The following is a 17,852-nucleotide window of genomic DNA, read 5'->3' as shown; positions in this document are numbered from 1 at the left end:
TGTCTACATTCAGAGTGGGGCCCGAACTCACAACCCCCAGATCAAGAGTTGCGCACTCCACCAGCTGAGCCAGCCAGGCGCCCCGTCTCTTGTCTTTACTCAAGACTTCCCTTGTGCTAAATCAGGTTTTAAAGTTTTCTTCGTGGAGGTCCTACACATTTCTTAAGATTATTCCTGAGTATTTTTGGGTTATATTTTCTTTTTGGTCTTGACTGAAAGACTGAAATCTTTTCTCTTCTATGATTTTTGACTGGTAATGGCTGGCACATAATTTTTAAAAATTTATTTGCATACTTTTTTCTATTACCCAGATTCCCTACAAATCTCTCCTACTTTGGGTTAGGGGGAAAAGCCTCTTAGATGGGCGAGGATTCCGTGATCAGCACATAAGGATTAGTGTTCTCTTTCTATGGTTTGGTGTCTGTGTACGTACTGTGTATTAAACGGCTCGGAAAACCCTATGAAATGTTCAAGGTGGTGGTCCAGGTGGTCCTGTCTCACTTCCGGATTGAAGGGGAAGTAACGATTCCCTGTTGGGTTTGATGTTGGCTGTTGGTTTAGGATAGATACTCCCTGTAACATTTTGGGGTTTTTTTAAAGAATTTTTTAGAGAGGGAGCATCTGGATGGCTCAGATGGTTAAGCATATGCCTTCAGCTTGGGTCATAATCTCCAGGTCCTGGGGTCGAGCCCCAGGTCTGGCTCCCAGCTCAGCGAGGAGTCTGCTTCTCCCTCTCCCCCTGCTTGTGCTGTCTCTGTCTCTCTCTCTCTCTCTCAGATGAATAAATAAAATCTTTAAAAAAAATTTTTTTTTAGAGAGAAAGCATGAGTGGGGTAGAGGAGGGGCAGAGGGAGAGGGAGAGAGACTCTCAAGCAGACTCCCCGCTGAGCATAGAGCCTGGTGTAGGGCTCGACCTCACAACCCTGAGATCATGACCTGAGCCAAAATCAGGAATCAGTTGCTAAACTGACTGAGCCTCCTAGGCACGTGGATATTCCCGCTAAGGTTAAGGAAGCAGCTCTCTGTCCTTGTTTTCCAGAACTCATATTAGGAATAGGAGCTATATTTTATTTAACGTCCATTCTCCAGTTGTTGAGGGGTGTGTCATCTGCTTTTAATTTCGCCCTTTGCCCTGTCGATGTCACTGTTCGTTGACCATCTCATATGAAGCTCTCCCTGCCTGGATTCATCTTGATCATGGCGTAGCGGACTTTGAGTGTACCATCAAATTGAGTGTTTGATTTAGAATTTGGCAATTATTTTCCTAAGGAAGACCAGTTTTGCTCAGCGTGCGCGGTCGGGCTTGGAAATGAGGGTGTCACTGACTCTACCGAGAGAGTTGTGTTGGGTTCCTCTGTGGTGCTTTAGAACAGACTGTAGAGGATGACACATTTATCCATTCTTCGCTGAAAAGGCAGAGTGCCCTAAAGGCAGGTTGGGATCAGACCCTGCCACACTAATGCCATATTCAATCATGCAGCCTTTTGTTCTCTCCTTGGGAAGGAAGCGTAACTCTTTCCTTCAGCATAGACAACCGCATTAAGTTTTTTAAATGGCGGGCTGTTCATTCTCTCCTTGTCTTCCTTTGCTCTAAAACAAACCAATCTAATTTGTAAAAAATTTAACTCTTATTCTAGAATATGCACATCTCTCTCTTATCTTCCTGCTTTGTTCCTGCATTATCTGTCTTCCTCCCTCCTTTCATTTCTCCCAGGATTGATGTCAGTGGGATTTGCAGAAGCCGCCCTCCCCCCACTGCTTTTCATGTCCCTCCAGTTGTGTTGTGGGAGGGCAGCAAGGATCTACTCTCCCCAGGGCCCTGTCCCCTCCCTGGCAGGTCTTAGGAATCAAGTGTACACTGTGGCATGGCAGGATCCCCAACAGGACACGGACTAAAGCATCCTGATAGAAACTAACCCATCCTGAACCTTGCACCACGATTTTTCCAACATGCCACACAGAGCTTTCATGAGCTGTGTTATCATGAGTAGGTAGAGATTGAATCTCAGTTTATTGAGCATGTATTATGTGCCTGGCTCTGTTCTGGGCATTTGTGGGAGAACTGGGGAGGGTGGTCTAGTGAAGGTCTTCCCTCGAGCTTTACAAATTCATAGCAACCAATTTTTTTTTTTTTTAATTCGAGGAAGTAATGGGAAACCTTGGTCTCCTGGCTTTCCATGTGTGTACGTGGGACACCCTCTGAATGAGCCGCAGGGTCTATGACAGTTAAGTGAGGAATCCCGTGCACCTGGTGTGGCAAGCCCCGTGCACCTTGGTCATTAAGTCACAGGTGTGGGTCAGGTGCCCTCAGGAGAGAATGGAGGTGTGACTCCTTCCTGTCTCTCCCAGAGCTAAACAGGGCTGGTGTCTCAAGGTGGTGGGAGTCCTTTGCAGACAGAAGCACTGTGTCACGAGGAACATCATTACTGTTATCCCGCACTATCAGTCATTCTTGATCCAAGGCTTTGGGCAGTTTTTACACACATTTCATTTGTTCTGGAAAATTTCACTTTCATGTAGCTTGTGATCTCATTTCCATGTCTTCAACAGATAACTCAGAATGGCTGTAAAGGGAAGACCGTGAGGGTGGGGTGTTCCGAAATGGCCATTTTCTAGAGTTCCCTAGAGAAACAGATTTTCACAGAAGAGCGGCAGAATTGGGATCTGTCTTCTAGGGGAGACTTGGAGTCCTGTGGGCAAAATGGCCATCCCTGCTGTGGATAGAAAGGAAACGTTTCAGGGAGGCTGAATAGTCCCCTGCCAGCCCCTTAAAGAGGCAGTGGAGACCTTCAGTGAGAAACAGAACCAACGTCTTGGCAGCTGGCAAACTAACAGGATGAGGAAATCTTTTTTCCTTCCTGAAGTTTTGGATCTGAGAAGCTCAAGGCACCACGTCTGAATTCCCGCAGCTCACTTTTGTGTACCATAGTAGAGTATTGTGCTCCCCCGCTGAGGGTGGTAGCTGCTTGCTTAGGCAAATTTTGTGTATTTGGAGTCACGGATCCCGTTTCCAGACAGAGGACACGAGGTTTCCTTTGTGGGTGGACAAAGAGCAGAAAATCACCGGACGGGGAGCTTCTCGGTGGTACTCTGGTTGGAGGCATAATTTCATCAACGTCAAAAATGACCTTTCTCATAGACAATAGCACGGATGGATCCCAGGGGGATCCGACTGAGTGGAAAAAAGAGTCAGTCTCCAAAGGTGAAATACTCCATGATTCCATTTATACAGCATTCTTGAACTAACCAAATTATAGAGGTAGAAAACACATTAGCGGTCGCCAGGGCTTAGGGACTGGGCAGAGGGGGCAGGGCGGTGACCACACGGAGAGGACCACGAGGAGCCCAGCAGTGGCCGAGCCGCCCTGGATCTTGACCGTGGCGGAGGTTCCATGAAGCCGCACGCTCACGCTCATGCTAATAAATGCTTGTATGAGATGAGATCTGCATAAGCTCTGCGGATTGTACCCTTCTCAGTATCCTGGTTTACACGTGGCCACTGGGGGAGATAGAAAGAGGAGTCACGTCGCTTTACGACCTCCTGTGAACATTTTCTTATTTCAAAATGGGGTTTGTTGATCATTGTCTTTCTAAACCCACAAGTCCTGAGTGTTGAGATTCTGATTCTGGAACATAGGAGACCGCGAGAGAGGGAGGAAGGGAAGAAGGAATTTATTTCGAGTTGAAGAGGGTTTTAACAGACACATGCGCGTGTGCACACACACACGCAACTGACCAGATGCAGCCCTTCATCCTGCTGGCATCTGAGGCACGAAGTGGAGGCAGGATTCGGTCCCAGGATCAGCCTGCCCTCCGGGCCCCACAGACTCTGCTCCTGCCACTCCCCTTAGCCCCGCTTCGGAAGAAACGGCCAAGAGCCAGCTGCAGAAGGGAACTCCCCCTCCCCTCCAGCATGCTTCTCGGGGCTTCTTAAAACCAAGCAAAACCTCAATTTTTAATTGAAAAGTTACAACTCGGGGCGCCTGAGTGGCTCAGTGGATTAAAGCCTCTGCTTTCAGCTCAGGTCATGACCCCAGGGTCCTGGGATTGAGCCCCGCATCGGGCTCTCTGCTCAGCAGGGAGCCTGCTTCCTCCTCTCTCTCTGCCTGCCTCTCTGCCTGCTTGTGATCTCTGCCTATCAAATAAATAAATAAAATCTTAAAAAAAAAAAAAAAGAAAGAAAAGTTACATCTCGAGGCACCTGGGTGGTTCAGTCATTAAATATCTGCCTTCAGCTCAGGTCATGATCCCACGGTCCTGGCATCGAGTCCCACATCAGGCTCTTTACTCAACAGGGAGCCTGCTTCTCCTTCTGCAGCTCCCCCTGCTTGTGCTCTCTCTCTATCTCTGTTAAATAAATAAATAAAATATTTTTTAAAAGAAAGAAAAGTTATATCTACAGTGCGTACTGTGACACATCTGACTGTCGAGGAAGGGTGTGTCCTCAGCCCCGTTGCACCCTTGCCCCCGTCCTTCTGTTGCTCTGAGACCCCCTGCTCCCCATTCGCTGTCCAGTCTGCTGCTAGACTCCCATGCACGTGGTATATGAACTGTGCATCTGTTTTTTAAATTTTTATTTATTTTTATTAACATATAATGTATTATTTGCTTCAGGGGTACAGGTCTGTGAGTCATCAGTCTTATACAATTCACAGCACTCAACATAGCACATACCCTCCCCAGTGTCCATCACCCAGCCACCCACTTCTTCTTCTCACCCCTCTCCACTCTAACAACCCTCGGTTTGTTTCCTGAGATTAAGAGTCTCTTTTGGTTTGTCTCCCTCCCGGTCCCATCTTGTTTCATTTTTTCCCTCCCTTCCCCCTACAATCCCCTGCCCTGCCTCGCCTCTCAAATTCCTCCTATCAGTGAGATCATATGATAATTGTCTTTCTCTGATTGACTTATTTCACTCCGCATAATACCCTCTAGTTCCATCCACGTCATTGCAAATGGCAAGATTTCATTTCTTTTGATGGCTGCATAGTATTCCATTGTGTGTGTGTGTGTGTGTGTGTGTGTGTGTGTGTGTGTGTATCCCACATCGTTTTTATCCATTCATCTGTTGATGGACATCTAGGTTTTTTCCATAGTTTGGCTATTGTGGACATTGCTGCTATAAACATTTGGGTACACGTGCCCCTTTGGATCACTACGTTTGTATCTTTAGGGTAAATACCCAGTAGTGCGATTGCTGGGTCATAGGGTAGCTCTATTTTCAACTTTTTGAGGAACCCCCATGCTGTTTTCCAGAGTGGTTGCACCAGCTTGCATTCCCACCAGCAGTGTAGGAGGGTTCCCCTTTCTCCGCATCCTTGCCAGCATCTGTCATTTCCTGACTTGTTAATTTTAGCCATTCTGACTGGTGTGAGGTGGTATCTCATTGTGGTTTTGATTAGTATTTCCCTGACGCCGAGTGATGTGGAGCACTTTTTCATGTGTCTGTTGGCCATCTGGATGTCTTCTTTGCAGAAATGTCTGTTCATGTCTTCTGTGCGCATCTGTTCTTAATGCGAATGTTGGCCCGCCGTACAAACGGTTTTCTCGCTCTGTGTTTGGAGTCGTTCTGTGTCGGTACTTCGGCCGGACCCTTTCTTATCAGCCACGTCGTGTGCCCCCCTGCGGATGTTCCACGAGTCATCGAGTCGCCTTCCACTCGTGGACATTTGGGTGCTTGTCCTCCTTCTACTTCTTGTGCTGCTTTGAGTTTAGCCTCTTGTCGAAAATACAAGTTCTTCACAGTGTGGTGGTAAGGTCTCTGTTTCTGTCTTTCTGGCCCCTCTTGTGGCTGTGCAGTGATTTCTTTCTGTCTGGATTCCTGCCTCAGGCTTTACCTGGTGCGGGCTCCAGGTCTCCCATCAGCACTGTAATTGTGAGGTGACAGCAAGGGGCACCCCCTGAGGCATTCAGAACGGACTCATTATCCCAAACCATCAGGCTGCTACTGCCAATCCATTTCTCTTCGTGAAATGAAAGCGGCCACAAAGTAGCGTAGCTTCACGTTTTGCTGTACATATGTGCCATATCCCTTAATTCCAGCACAATTACAAACATACAAATCGTGTAGGGGTATGTGTGTGATCATTGCAGCGCAGAAGTTCTCACTGACGTCCAGATGGCATTTTACGTACGAATATGTGTGTGGCGTCGGTGTCGTTATCTCAAAATAACGTCTGTGGAGTTCCTTCGGTGGATAAAGGCTGAAATGAGCCGACATCCCGTCCTGTCCATTTTTTTGGAATCACCAGGGCTGGATGAGGCTCAGTGGAGTCCCCAAGTCCAGCCGTGTGTGTGTGTGTGTGTGTGTGTGTGCGCGCGCACACGCACGAGCACAGGGGTGCAGAGTGGAAGCAGGTCCGCTGGTGGCCAGCAAGAGAGGCTGCCATCCCCAGACACTAAGCCCATCCCAGCACCTGCTCCGGGGTGCCATGGTAGCGTGGTGACCTCCCCAGCTCTCAGAGCATAAGAGGGGTCGTTTCTGAGGAAGGTCTGATGACAACAGCTCTCCCAGAGGAGGGGCAGGAAGGGGGAGGCCCCAGGCGACAGCCCTGGGTGGTGGCCCTGAGCACTAGGGCCCTGACACATCCCAGCCCACGGTCAGACTTTCTCCAGGTGCTGTCCAAAGGCCACCTCTCGAGCTGGCGCATGTCACGTAAAGACACCATCGTATCTGCGATGCAAATGTTGGGTGTTTTTCCTTCCCTACAGAGTTGGGAGGCAAAACACTGCGGGAACCCGGAGCCGGGAGTTTCTGTTCTGCCCCGCTGAGCAGGACGGCCCCACTCCTGTCTACATGCAAACTCTGGCAGGGACCCAGGCCCCTATAAATAAGCATCCGGGCTGCTCCAGGAAGGCCGGGCTTCCTCATTTTTTTTTTTTTTAAGTGGAATTTGCAACAGCTTCTGCCCAGAACATTTGTGTCTAAGGCCTTTTCATCTCTGAGGCGTCCTGTACGATGACCATGCGGAGATTCTGGAATCCTTCCCACAGCAGCTGAGTCGCAGGACGAGCCCTAGGGGGCCGGCCTGTAAGTACAGAAATGATTATCTCCCTTCTGTGACATCCGTCTTGTATTTAGATGGGAGTCGTCATGGTGCCCCTTCTGAGGACCGAGCAGGAAGCTCCTTTCGGCTCCGGCCAAACAGCCTGTTAGCAATGGAGTAGCTTCCTCAGTAAGTTCTGGAAGCCCAGGGCACAGGGGCCAGCTGGACCCCAAGAATACATCTCGGACACCACTCGATCCGCAGACTCTGACCAGCCTTCCCTACCCGCAGACTGACTCGCAGCACAGGCTTACAACGAGAATGCTAGAGAGGAAAACACAGAACAGGCCACACCGACATCTGTGACACTAGCCCGGGAATCAGGACAGAGGTCCCAGAGTGGAGCGGGTCGGTGCTGCTCAGAGTGGGCCGTGGACCCGGTGTGGGAACCAGCTGTAACCGTCTACCAACGAGATAAGCAGCTTGAGCTCAGAACACAGATCTGCTGTGTCACAGAACACACATCCGAGTGAGGCTAACCCGTTTTTTGGCACAAAGACTCTCTCAAGGGAGCGGTGTGTCCATCCCCCTTCCGGCCTGGGCTCCCATGCATCGTGGATGACCTCCTTGAGCAGCTTCGTGTAGCAGCTGTGGATGGTCCTGAAACCACCCCTGGCACAAGATAGTGTAGAAGAAACATCACAAACCGATTGGGAAGAGAAGGTTTGCGCTCCGAATTAGGTTTGGAAAATTGGCCGTGTAATGTTCCTGTACTTCAGAATTCTATTTATTTATTGGAGAGAAAGAGAGAGAGAGAGAGAGAGAGAGCAAGTGGAGGGGAAGGGGGAGAGGAGCAAGCAGGCTCCCCGCTGAGCAGGGAGCCCAATGCGGGGCTCAATCCCAGGACCCCAGGATCATGACCTGAGCCGAAGGCAGACGCTTACCTGACTGAGCCACCCAGGCGCCCCAAGGCTCCTTCACTTCACGCACAAAATGAAACAGGGCTGGGTTCAAAAGTGAAATGGGGAACAAAATGTAGCCTTCAAAAGAAACCAGAAGAGAAATCGTGAACCCATCTCACAGTGTAGGAAAACTTGCTTTCGAAATGTCTTTTCAAATGACCAAAATAATAAATGCTTTTTGCAGAGAGTTTATAAAGCTTTAAGAGGAAGAATCACCTATGATTCCGTCTCCTGGGTAGAATCACCGATGCCCTTCTGCTTTCTTCTCTCTGACCTTTTATCCGTTCTTAGAAATATTTAATAAAACTAGGATCACGTGATGCCTACTACTGCATATCCTCCTTTTCCGTGAAATTCACTATTATTTTAAAATAATGAAGCAAAAGGAATACAAAGCTACATATACAGCATGATCTTGGTGGTAGTGGTTCAGTTTGGTGGGGTTGCTTTATACACTGTTCATTAAATACATTACTGTTCTTCAAAATCAGAAGTTTAGGGGCACCTGGGTGACTCAGTCAGTTAAGGATCTGGCTCTTGATTTCAGCTCAGGTCATGATCTCAGGGTCGTGGGACCAAGCCCATGTGGAATCTGCTTGAGATTCTCTCTCTCCCTCTGCCTCTCTCTCTGCTCTCTCTTTCTCTCAAAATAAATAATTAAAATATTTTAGGGGAAAAAAATGAGGAGTTTAAAAAATGCTATGCAGGTGAACATGATTTTCTGCTCTCTAGTTTGACCTTTTATAAATTGTTTGCAAGGAGCATGCATTACTTTTGCCTTCAAGGAAAATAAAACGTTGTCAGTCCCAGCCCAGTGTTCCAGGCACTGGCGTTGGTGGGATTCGGTCCCTCCGTCTTGCAGTTGGCCTCAGACCACCTGTGAGGCATGGGCCCCTCGCTCAAATGCATCTCCTGGGCTCAGGGAGGAGGGGTGCAGGGCCACCACCATCCCCTCTCTCCCACCCCCGGAAAAGCCATTCACAGCATGAAGGCCGTGCAGTGGCCATGGCTCTGCCCCAGCCTGGGCACGCCGCCACGTTCACTGCCACCCCCGGCCTAGGGCCCTCCTCTGGGAGGATGAGGAGGCAGGGGCATGTGTCCACGGTTTTCTGATGGGTGTATTTCCTGCACGTTTTGGGGGCATCTCTTGTGCTCATGGGATCGGCGGAGGCTTTACAGTCAAAACTTTCCCTGCGAGCAGCCCCATGGCTGAAATCCCCTGGAGTCCCTGTACAGCCCTGTGGGTGCTGAGCACGGCCGCCTCAGCTTGGGGCCTGCAGCATGAAACACGCTAGGACACGAGACTCGGGGCGGGGGGGGGGTTTCCTTCCTCACTGCTGCCAAGGCCATTGGCAGGAGCCCCTCTCGAGAAGAAGCATAGTGTGAAGGCTGAGATCCCTGCTGTTCCCGGCATGTTGGCGCCCGTGATCGTGAGTGAAAGGACCGGCTAGGAGCCCTCGCAGACCACAAGTCTTCACAGGCAGGAAAGGAAGTGAGCATGGCTCGTTATTTTGGGAGCCGTTCTCAGGAGCACAAAGATGTGCCTTCATCAACAGAACTGCAGAGACCAAGGAAAATCAGCAGCCTTGCTTTTTCCAAGTGCATACTTGATTTTTAAAGATGTTATTTATTTATTTGAGAGAGAGAGAGGGAGGGAAAGCACAGAGGGAGAGGGAGAAGGAGAGGGAGAAGCAGGCTCCCCGCTGAGCAGGGAACCCAAGGCGGGACTTGATTCCAGGACCCAGGGATCATGACCTGAGCCAAAGGCAGATGCTTAGCCAGCTGAGCCACCCAGGTGTCCCCCTGAATGCACACTTTAGAACCAAGTGTCCATCCATCTCTATAGCTCTGGGTACGATTTAAATGGGGAGGGGGTACCCCTAAGCCCAGATGATAAGCCAGGCCATCGTAAGTGGGGGGCCCCTAGTAGGCTGTGTAAAGCCGAGGTGCGGCCTCCTCGGGCAGCTCCAAGCCAGGCTGTATTGGGGCAAAAGCTGTGTACCCTGCTCCCATGAGCCTCGCGCGTGCCCGTGACCGTCTGTGACTTGATGTTGCAGGCCTGGCGCAGGTTCCCGGGAAGCTGTGTGCCCACTACGCCTGGGATGCCGGTGTGCTGCTGCAGGCCTGGCCGGCCGTGGACCCGCAGTTCCTTCAGCAGCCGGACGTGGTGGAGATGGCCGTCCTGGTGAGTGTCCCCCGCAGCCAGGGGGTCAGGCCTTTCTAGCCCATCTGGCCTGACTCGGCCGGACCGTTCCCCGCCTGTCTTACTCTCGTACACTGAGAGGTCACCACGCACTGCGAGCCTGTGACATAACCCCGCCCCGCATCAGAAGTTCCGATCGCCTTGCCCTCCTCCCGCGGCGTTCCGGTCTCCTCCTCAGCTCTTGCTTCCTTTAGGGAGGAGGGGGATGGTGAGTGGTTGGCGGAGAGGGAGCACCTCACTGGGAAAGCTATTTCAGAACAGCTACGGAATGTTCCTTTCTTTTCTTTTTTGTCTTTTTTTTTTTTTTTAGTGAATTGCGTCATTATAGATGCATAAAAGTAGTTTTATATTCCAACCTTTTACAGAGCACATAACTCAGATAGTTTATCCTTTATGTAATTTTTACATCTTTAATGTGTTTACTCTGAAACACATTATCAGGAATTTTTAATGCTGATGTGTCTGAAGAGGGAAAGAGGGGAACAGGGGGCCCTCTTGGCCCGTCTCTGAACCACATGTGAGGCCAGGCCCTTCACATCCAAGATTTCATTAATCTCTTACCACTCTGTCAGGTAGGCGTTTCCCTTCTCATTGATTTCACTTGAGAAATTAGGCGCAGAGAAGTCAGTCGCCGGGCCTGAGGTGATTTGCTCATCGGTCAGTAAAGATCACGTTACTTGCTGTGCATCAGGCACGGTGCTAGGCTCTGGGGGGGTACAAAATTGAACAGGACAGACAGCCTCCCTCCCCTGATGGAGCTGAAAGCCGAGTGGGAGAGAGCGGGAAAAGGAAAGAAAAATAAATAAAACCATTGCAAATGGTGAAAAGGGCCAGGACCGCACCACCCAGGAGCTGAGGGAGAGCCCGGCCTTACAGGGGCCCGGTCGGCCAGGCCCCGGCTCTTCTGCGTGTGTGCAAACCCTGGGCCCAGCCGGCAAGTTGGTGTTTAGAAAGACGGCTCCACGCGGGAGACCCGGCCCCTTCCCAGCCGCTTTCTCTCCACACCACCTCCCCTGACACCTCGTTCCCCCACCGCAGCCCCACTTTGCTTCCCCCACAGAGGGGAGGACGTGGGTCTGCCCTGGTAGGCTCCTTCCCCAAAGCTTCAAAACCAAAAATAGCCTGGTGACACAGAGAAGTTTCTTTACCTGAAGTAACGTTTATAAGAAATGATCTTGGGTACCCCTGAGAACCCGTCCTCAGTGTGAGGAAGTGCTAACTTGAGAAAATGAAGTTGCAGCCTATAAAATACCATTCTGCTTTAGTCACTGCGGAAAAGACATCTCGTTCTGGTCATTGGTAAAATGGTTTCAGATTATCGTGGAAATGAAAACCCAAAGTTTAGGATGTGAGTAGGACGCCCTGCGGGTTCCCCCATGGGGCACCGTGCCACGTGGCGGAACTTCCGTGGCGGCCTGTGTTCTGTGTCTGTGTGATCTCAGTTGGTGCCCTGGGCAGAAATAGCAGGTGTGGTGACAGTATGGTGTCATTCCACATGGTTCGGGCCCGCCGTGACCGTGTCCTCTGTGCCTGTGGTATACAGGGCTGGGCTCAGCCCTGGGGGTCCCCAGCCCAGAGGCGCTGCCTCAGCATAGAGTGGCTCAGTGCCCGGGAGGGACGGTGTAAAGGGCCCACGATGGGCACACACACAGGCGGTTTCTGTAACTTCCAGGTTAAGGCATGGAGCTTGGGAATGAGACTGTCCTGCTTGGAAGTCTCCCATTTTACAAGATCCTTTTGTAGGCCTCTGTTTCCTCAACGATGAAAGGAGGCGAGCACCATGCCCAGCTCTGCGCATTGTGGAAGGAATTAGATCAGATGTTGCCGGGAGCTGTTTGGCCTGCTTCTGGACGCTCTAATGACAAAACCCACAAACAAGCAGTGAGTGCCGACTAAGGGCCAGGCACTGCCCTAAGAACTTTTCTAGATACTGACTTGTTGACCCTGCACCACGGCCCTGGGAGCGGGCCTGGGTTTACCCATGTCACAGACAAGGCAGCTGTGTGACCAAGTCCATTTTACAGGTGAGGGAAGGGCGGCAGAAGGGGTCCCAAGCCTTGGGGGAGACGCAGGGTCCCCAGCTACTGGTGTGGACCTCTCTGCTTCTGGCAGTCGGGGCCATTACCGCAAGGGGGTGTGGGGCCTGGGCTCGAGGAGCAGTGTTTCCCTGGTGGGGAGAGGATGCCTGATCGGCAGAAGCAAAGGCAGGGAAAGCCCTCAGTGACGCTGGGACTGGGAGCCGTGGAGAGGGGAGCATAGGCCGTTGGGGAGAAGGCCAGGCTCCACCCCTGAGAGGGTTGGGGGGCTGGCAGGGCATCTGATCAGGGGGAGGAGAGGACCCAGGCGGTCATCCATCCCATCTCCACCACTGCTTGGGGTGAAGTGGCTTCACCTTGTGTGCCTCGGCTTCCCCGTCTGTAAAATGGGCACAGAGTGGTCATGCCTGTCCCTCACAGGCTTGTGGGAGGAGAAGCAGGTTGGCTCGGGTGGATCTCGTGGCTCAGACCCGGGCACGGAGTGAGAGCTTAGTCAGCGGAGCTTTCATCGTCCACAGCTGTCACAGGGCTGCCCTTGTGTCGCTGGGTGGCCGTGGTTGGGGCGGGGGCAGTGCTCTTGGCCAGTGGCCCATCAGGCAGCATTTGGAAAAGTCTGGGATAACAGTACTGAGGCCCTGGCCCGAGGCTGTGAGTAATGAGAGGAGGTGGCAGAGATGGAAGCTTGCAAGGCCACCAGATGGGGACTGGAAGACTTTTCTCAAGTCAAACGGCCACTCTCTGAGGTGATTTGAAAGAGCTGCCTCCCCTTTAGGCCCCTGAAGGCCAAGTCCAGTGTGGAATCCCACCTGGACTTCTGTTGTCCGTTTAACTGGTGCCTCGTGCCCAGAGGTGCAGCATGATGGGGACCCACTCGCTCTGAGGGGACCGCCCTGGGTAAGGCAACTTGGGGGAGTCCCAGGAGCCAGAAGCCAGGAAAGGGTGCCGGGGGCCACATGGGAAGGCCCGCTGGGCTCCCTGGCCACATCCAGAGGCCACAAGCCGCACCCCTGCGCCAGCTGGGGTCAGGAATGACTCAGCTCCCCGGACAGGCCTCCCCAGGGACAGCTGAAGGTCAGCCCCCAGGCTCCAGCGAAGCACTGTGTCTAGAAGCATTTAGGATCATGGTGCTAAGGCCGTGTGCGGAAGAGGACACCCCACACTGGCTCCTTCCATCATGGTCAGGAGTCCTGAGGGATATAAGGGTCTAAGGCCTAATCAGCCGGTCCCTTCAGACAGGTTTTCTCCCTCAATGATCCAGAGGATTCCATCCTTAAAGAAGAGAAAACTGAAGTCTAGGCCTGAGGGTCTACACAAGAGCATGCGTTCTTTCCTCCGACGCCCAGAGGAGCCCTTGCCCTGGGCCCCTCTTCCCCGACTGAGAACCGAGAGCCCAAGCTGAAGCCGTGACTCGGGAACAAGCACCAGTTCTAAGAATGCCGTGTTTGGGGCCCCCCGGGACTTCACAAAGGGCGCGGCTTTGGTGTGACAAGACAGGAGGTCTTTTCTTTTTTTTTTTCTTTTTTTTTTTTTTAATTTATTTATTTGACAGATAGAGATCACAAGTAAGGAGAGAGGCAGGCAGAGAGAGAGGAAGGGAAGCAGGCTCCCTGCTGAGCAGAGAGCCCAATGCGGGGCTCGATCCCAGGACCCTGGGATCATGACCCGAGCCGAAGACAGAGGCTTTAACCCACTGAGCCACCCAGGCGCCCCAGGAGGTCTTTTCTAAGGTCTTGATCAAAGCAAGCACATGGTCATGTAAGAAGGCAACTTCTAATGGCTTAGAAACAAGATCGTGGGGGCCGGGGGCACCGTCCTTTGAACAGCAGCCCTAGTCCCACAGCTCTAGGACACCAAAACCCTGCATCTGAGAGACTCAGACTTTTTTAGGAGAACCATTTTCTAGAATATTTCAGGACACAATGTGTTGGCATCTTTGGGGCTCCCACCCAGTGATGTAAGTTGATGCCACCAAGAAAAATGCCACTAAGTTCTCCGTGCATCTGAGAAAATGAAGTGGGTCATGAGGGACACCTGATAGGCTTTGGTTGAAACCTGAGAAATTATTGCTGGTAACTTTTCATAATACGGTAAAAAAAAAAAAAAAAAAAAAAAAAACAACCAGGGGCTTTAGTGAAAGAGTTCTTAGGAGAGCGGGGGGATGGAGGATTTGAAGCACGGTGGTTCAGAAGCCGTGTGGACCCTGAGAGCGCCTTCCCCCGTCCCACTGCTAGTTCCTGTTTGCTGGGACGTGTGTCCTTATTGACCGGTACCCAGAACAGCCACTGATGTTAGCAGCTGGACCGGCCTGCTCTCAGCAAGGCTGAGTTAAAGTGATGTGGGTCCAGTTTCCCAGTCCCCAGGCTGGGGTGCCCCGTTCTGGAGCCAGGCCTGGGGCAGGGAGTTTACCTGCCCTCCCCAGGAGCTGGTGCCCCCCAAGACCTGGATAAAATCCTCAGTGACCCTCGCTGTGAGCGGGACTGAGAGTCGATCCCCCCTTGACACAACCGTCCCTCTGCCCCCCCTGAAGCCGCTGAGGATTTTGACCTGATTTCCAGCACAGCTGGGACGGGGCGCGCTCCAGGCGTGGTGCCCAGGCGCTCTCTCCGTGCCGGGGTGCCCCCATCCTCTCTCTCCCAGTCTGTGGCTTTCGGGCATTACTCCTGTCCTCGCTGCCCTCTGTCCTCTGGGGAAGCTGGTGCCGCATCTTCCTGGGGCCACCTGTCACCCTCAGGATGCTCCTCATCGTTTGTCTCGATTTTCTCCTTCTCAGATCAACAACAAACACTACGGCAAGATCCCGGTGCCCCAGGGCGTCGCGAGGGACCAGGACAAAGTCCATGAGCTCGTCCTCCAAAGCGAGCTGGGTGTCAGGCTCTTGCAGGGGCGAAGCATCAAGAAGGCTTTCCTGTCCCCTAGAACCGCCCTCATCAACTTCCTGGTGCAGGACTGACCACCAGGGGACGCTCCTGAGGAAGGAGGCCTGTGCGGGCCCAGGGCCGGGTGGCCACCGACGTCTTCAATGTTTACCTCCGCGCTCTGCTGGTCAGGCTTGGGCAGTGAGCCTGTGCGGTGGGGCCCGGCGCAGGGGTGAGGGCGGGTGTGGGCAGAGGAGCAGAGACGGAGGGCTCGGGCAGCCGCTGCAGGTGGAGGAAGCCACCAGAGGAACTGCTGGGTGTCTCCTGGGTGTCTGCAGGAAGGCGAGAAGAGAAGCAAGTGAGAATGAACGTGGCGAGCAGCCTGGGAGCTCTGACTCCTAGAAATTGCACACTCCAGGGACATGACGGTAAACTGAGGACCCACAGGCACGGGAGCAGCGAGGACAGCCAGTGTTGGACAGGTGACAGCCTGGGCATCGTGGCAGATGGTCCCCTCGCTTTCCGGCTGGACGGAGGAGCCATGGGGGTCGTGTCCAAATATTCAACGTGGTATGCAGAAGCTGCTCTGCACCCGAAGGCAGGCGGGGCGGGTCCCTCCGCAGTTGTCCCCACTGCCGGGCCAGCTCTGTTGCTGACACACGGGCTCCCGGTGAAGCACCACCTCCACCCTCCGCCAGCGTGTCTTACGTGCTGCGTGGTGTAGCAGAACCACGCCGGTTCCGAGCTCAGCTGGAACCCGGCCCAGGGCGCACCGCAGCCCCACGGGGAGTCTGCTCATGTGTGCCCCAGATGGCCGCGCCGTTGACGTGGGCCCCCGCGCCGGGTATTAGCGTGAGCTCGCTTGCCATGGGCCAGTGGTCCAGAAGCACTGGGCACCGCCTCCATGTTCAAGCTGCCGCCGCCTGGCTGCCCAGGAGGTGGCCAGGAACAGACCCCTGTTGTCGGTGCATTACGGTAATCTGGTTTTCAGTGAAGTCAGCAGTTAGGTGCCCTTCTCAGAACTGGCCAGAGCCGCTGATTCATACTTAATGGGCCAGTGGGAGAGAATCCAGCCATCCTGTGCCACTGAAAACCTATATTTGTTTTCGGATGCCGTTTTTCTGAAGTAGCCTCAGATGTGGCTGTAGTCGGGCAGCTAACAGATTACCTTTTTTATTGCAATAAAATGCGTGTCATGTATGACTTGGGGACATATGTGTGATCTTGGACTGGCCACCATATTTCCTATTCTGGGAGTTAATCAGGAACAGATCGAGGGGTTTCATTATCATCGGAAACATCGGCCATGTGCCTGACTCCACACGGAAAGTTCCAAAGTGAGGTGTGGGGGGACTGACTTAAGTCCCTTTTGTGGTAGACAAAAACCTGGTCCAGGCTCGTTAGCCACAGTGGTTAAGTTACTGGTTCCCAGATGTCGTTCAACTTGATGCCGTGCCCAGTCCCCATGCCCAGATATTCTGATGTAATGGATCTTAGGTGTGCTTGGGCATCAGGGAACCGTAAAAGCCGCACAGGTGATTCTAACGGGCAGCACAGTTCCAGAACCACGGGGTTACTTGATGGATCTGAACCGCAATGTCGAGTCCTTCCTCTCCCTCTCTTCCGCTTCACTGGGATGAGTCTGGTGTGGGACCCGAGCCTGAAGGAGCAGAGCTGGGAAAGACCAGTCCCAGAGTGGAAGGCAGGGGCCAGAACTTTCCAGCAGGTATTCAAGATGCTCCCAGAGCCCACGTGGGTGTACATACCCTATTCCACATGTGAATTTGATATAAGCAAGTAGATGCAGAAATTTGATACAGGGAGGGAGCCTTGAGTGTTTCTGCTTTGTTGTCCTGTTTTCTTCCTAAAGTAGCCTAAGTGGCCTTGAACCCATCAACAGGATAGGGCAGGGAGCCCTTTATCTGCACAAAATCTGGCCAGAGACACAGGCCATTAAAGCCTCAAGGCTACTGGACTGACCCGCCGTGGCTTTGGAGAATTTTTTCTGCAAGAGGATAAGCCTTTTGAAAACAAGAGCTCCTTGGTGCTCCTAGAGATGGTTGGTATAAAGAACAATGGAACAGAATGCTAATCCCTGGGGGTAGGGAGGTGGTGTAGGGAATGATCTCAGTCCTTTATAACTGCCTTGATTAGGTCAAAAACTGGACCCAACAAGTTCACTTGTATTACGTCATGTAACTCTCACAAAAACCCTACAGGGAAGGAATTATCCTCCTCTAAGTACAAAGAAACCCAGGCTCTGGGATTCAACACCTTGCTCAGTTTCCACAGCAGAAAAGGAGAACTGGGATCCAAACCCACATCTTCTGGCCTCCAGATCCCCGGATGCACCCCCGCCGTGTTTGCCCAGCCCCCCACTCCTCCTCCCCCACCCCCAGTATTTGCCCATCTTGGCCCAAAGTGCCACAGTCAGGAAATTGAGATGTTGGCCAAAAACCGGCTTTCTGAGCAGAGTCTGGCCTGGCCTCTCCCTGTGGAGGCCTCCCTTCTGTAAAGCCGGGAAGTCACAGCCCTGGACACAGGTGGGTGCCTTCTGAGAGCTCGGGGTGGGTTCCATAGGGCTGGAGGCGGAGGTTATTGCCAAATTGGTGGAACGCCCAGGTTCATGGGCAATGGCAGGGGAATGAGTGAAGAGAGTTTATGCATAGGGAAAGCAGCTCCTGGGAAGCCCCATGGCAGGGAAATGCCGCCACGCTAGGTGCCAACCATCCGCCAAGGAAAATGAAATTGATCCCTGAGACCCTAAAACAATAAATGAGCTGGGCAAAGGCTTAGACATGCTTCCTCCCAAC

General features: G+C 52.4%; 1 protein-coding gene across 2 annotated transcripts in view; it reads left to right on the top strand.

Annotated features, from left to right (window-relative positions):
• The window catches only part of LARS2 (leucyl-tRNA synthetase 2, mitochondrial), a 153,236-nt gene extending 136,987 nt beyond the window's left edge, over nt 1-16,249 (top strand). For both annotated transcript variants that reach the window (XM_080805188.1, XM_080805187.1), the window contains 2 exons: nt 10,003-10,130; nt 14,955-16,249. In XM_080805188.1, the coding sequence (XP_080661314.1) occupies nt 10,003-10,130; nt 14,955-15,134 (308 nt within the window). In that variant the 3' untranslated portion in view covers nt 15,135-16,249. The remainder of the gene's footprint in view (nt 1-10,002; nt 10,131-14,954) is intronic.
• The last annotated feature ends 1,603 nt before the right edge of the window (nt 16,250-17,852 follow it).

The sequence above is a fragment of the Martes martes genome, assembly GCF_963455335.1.
Source record: "Martes martes genome assembly, chromosome: 1".
In the NCBI taxonomy this organism is placed as follows: Eukaryota; Metazoa; Chordata; class Mammalia; order Carnivora; family Mustelidae; genus Martes; species Martes martes.
Note: the sequence above shows the minus strand (reverse complement) of the source record. Positions and strands in the feature narration are given on the sequence as shown.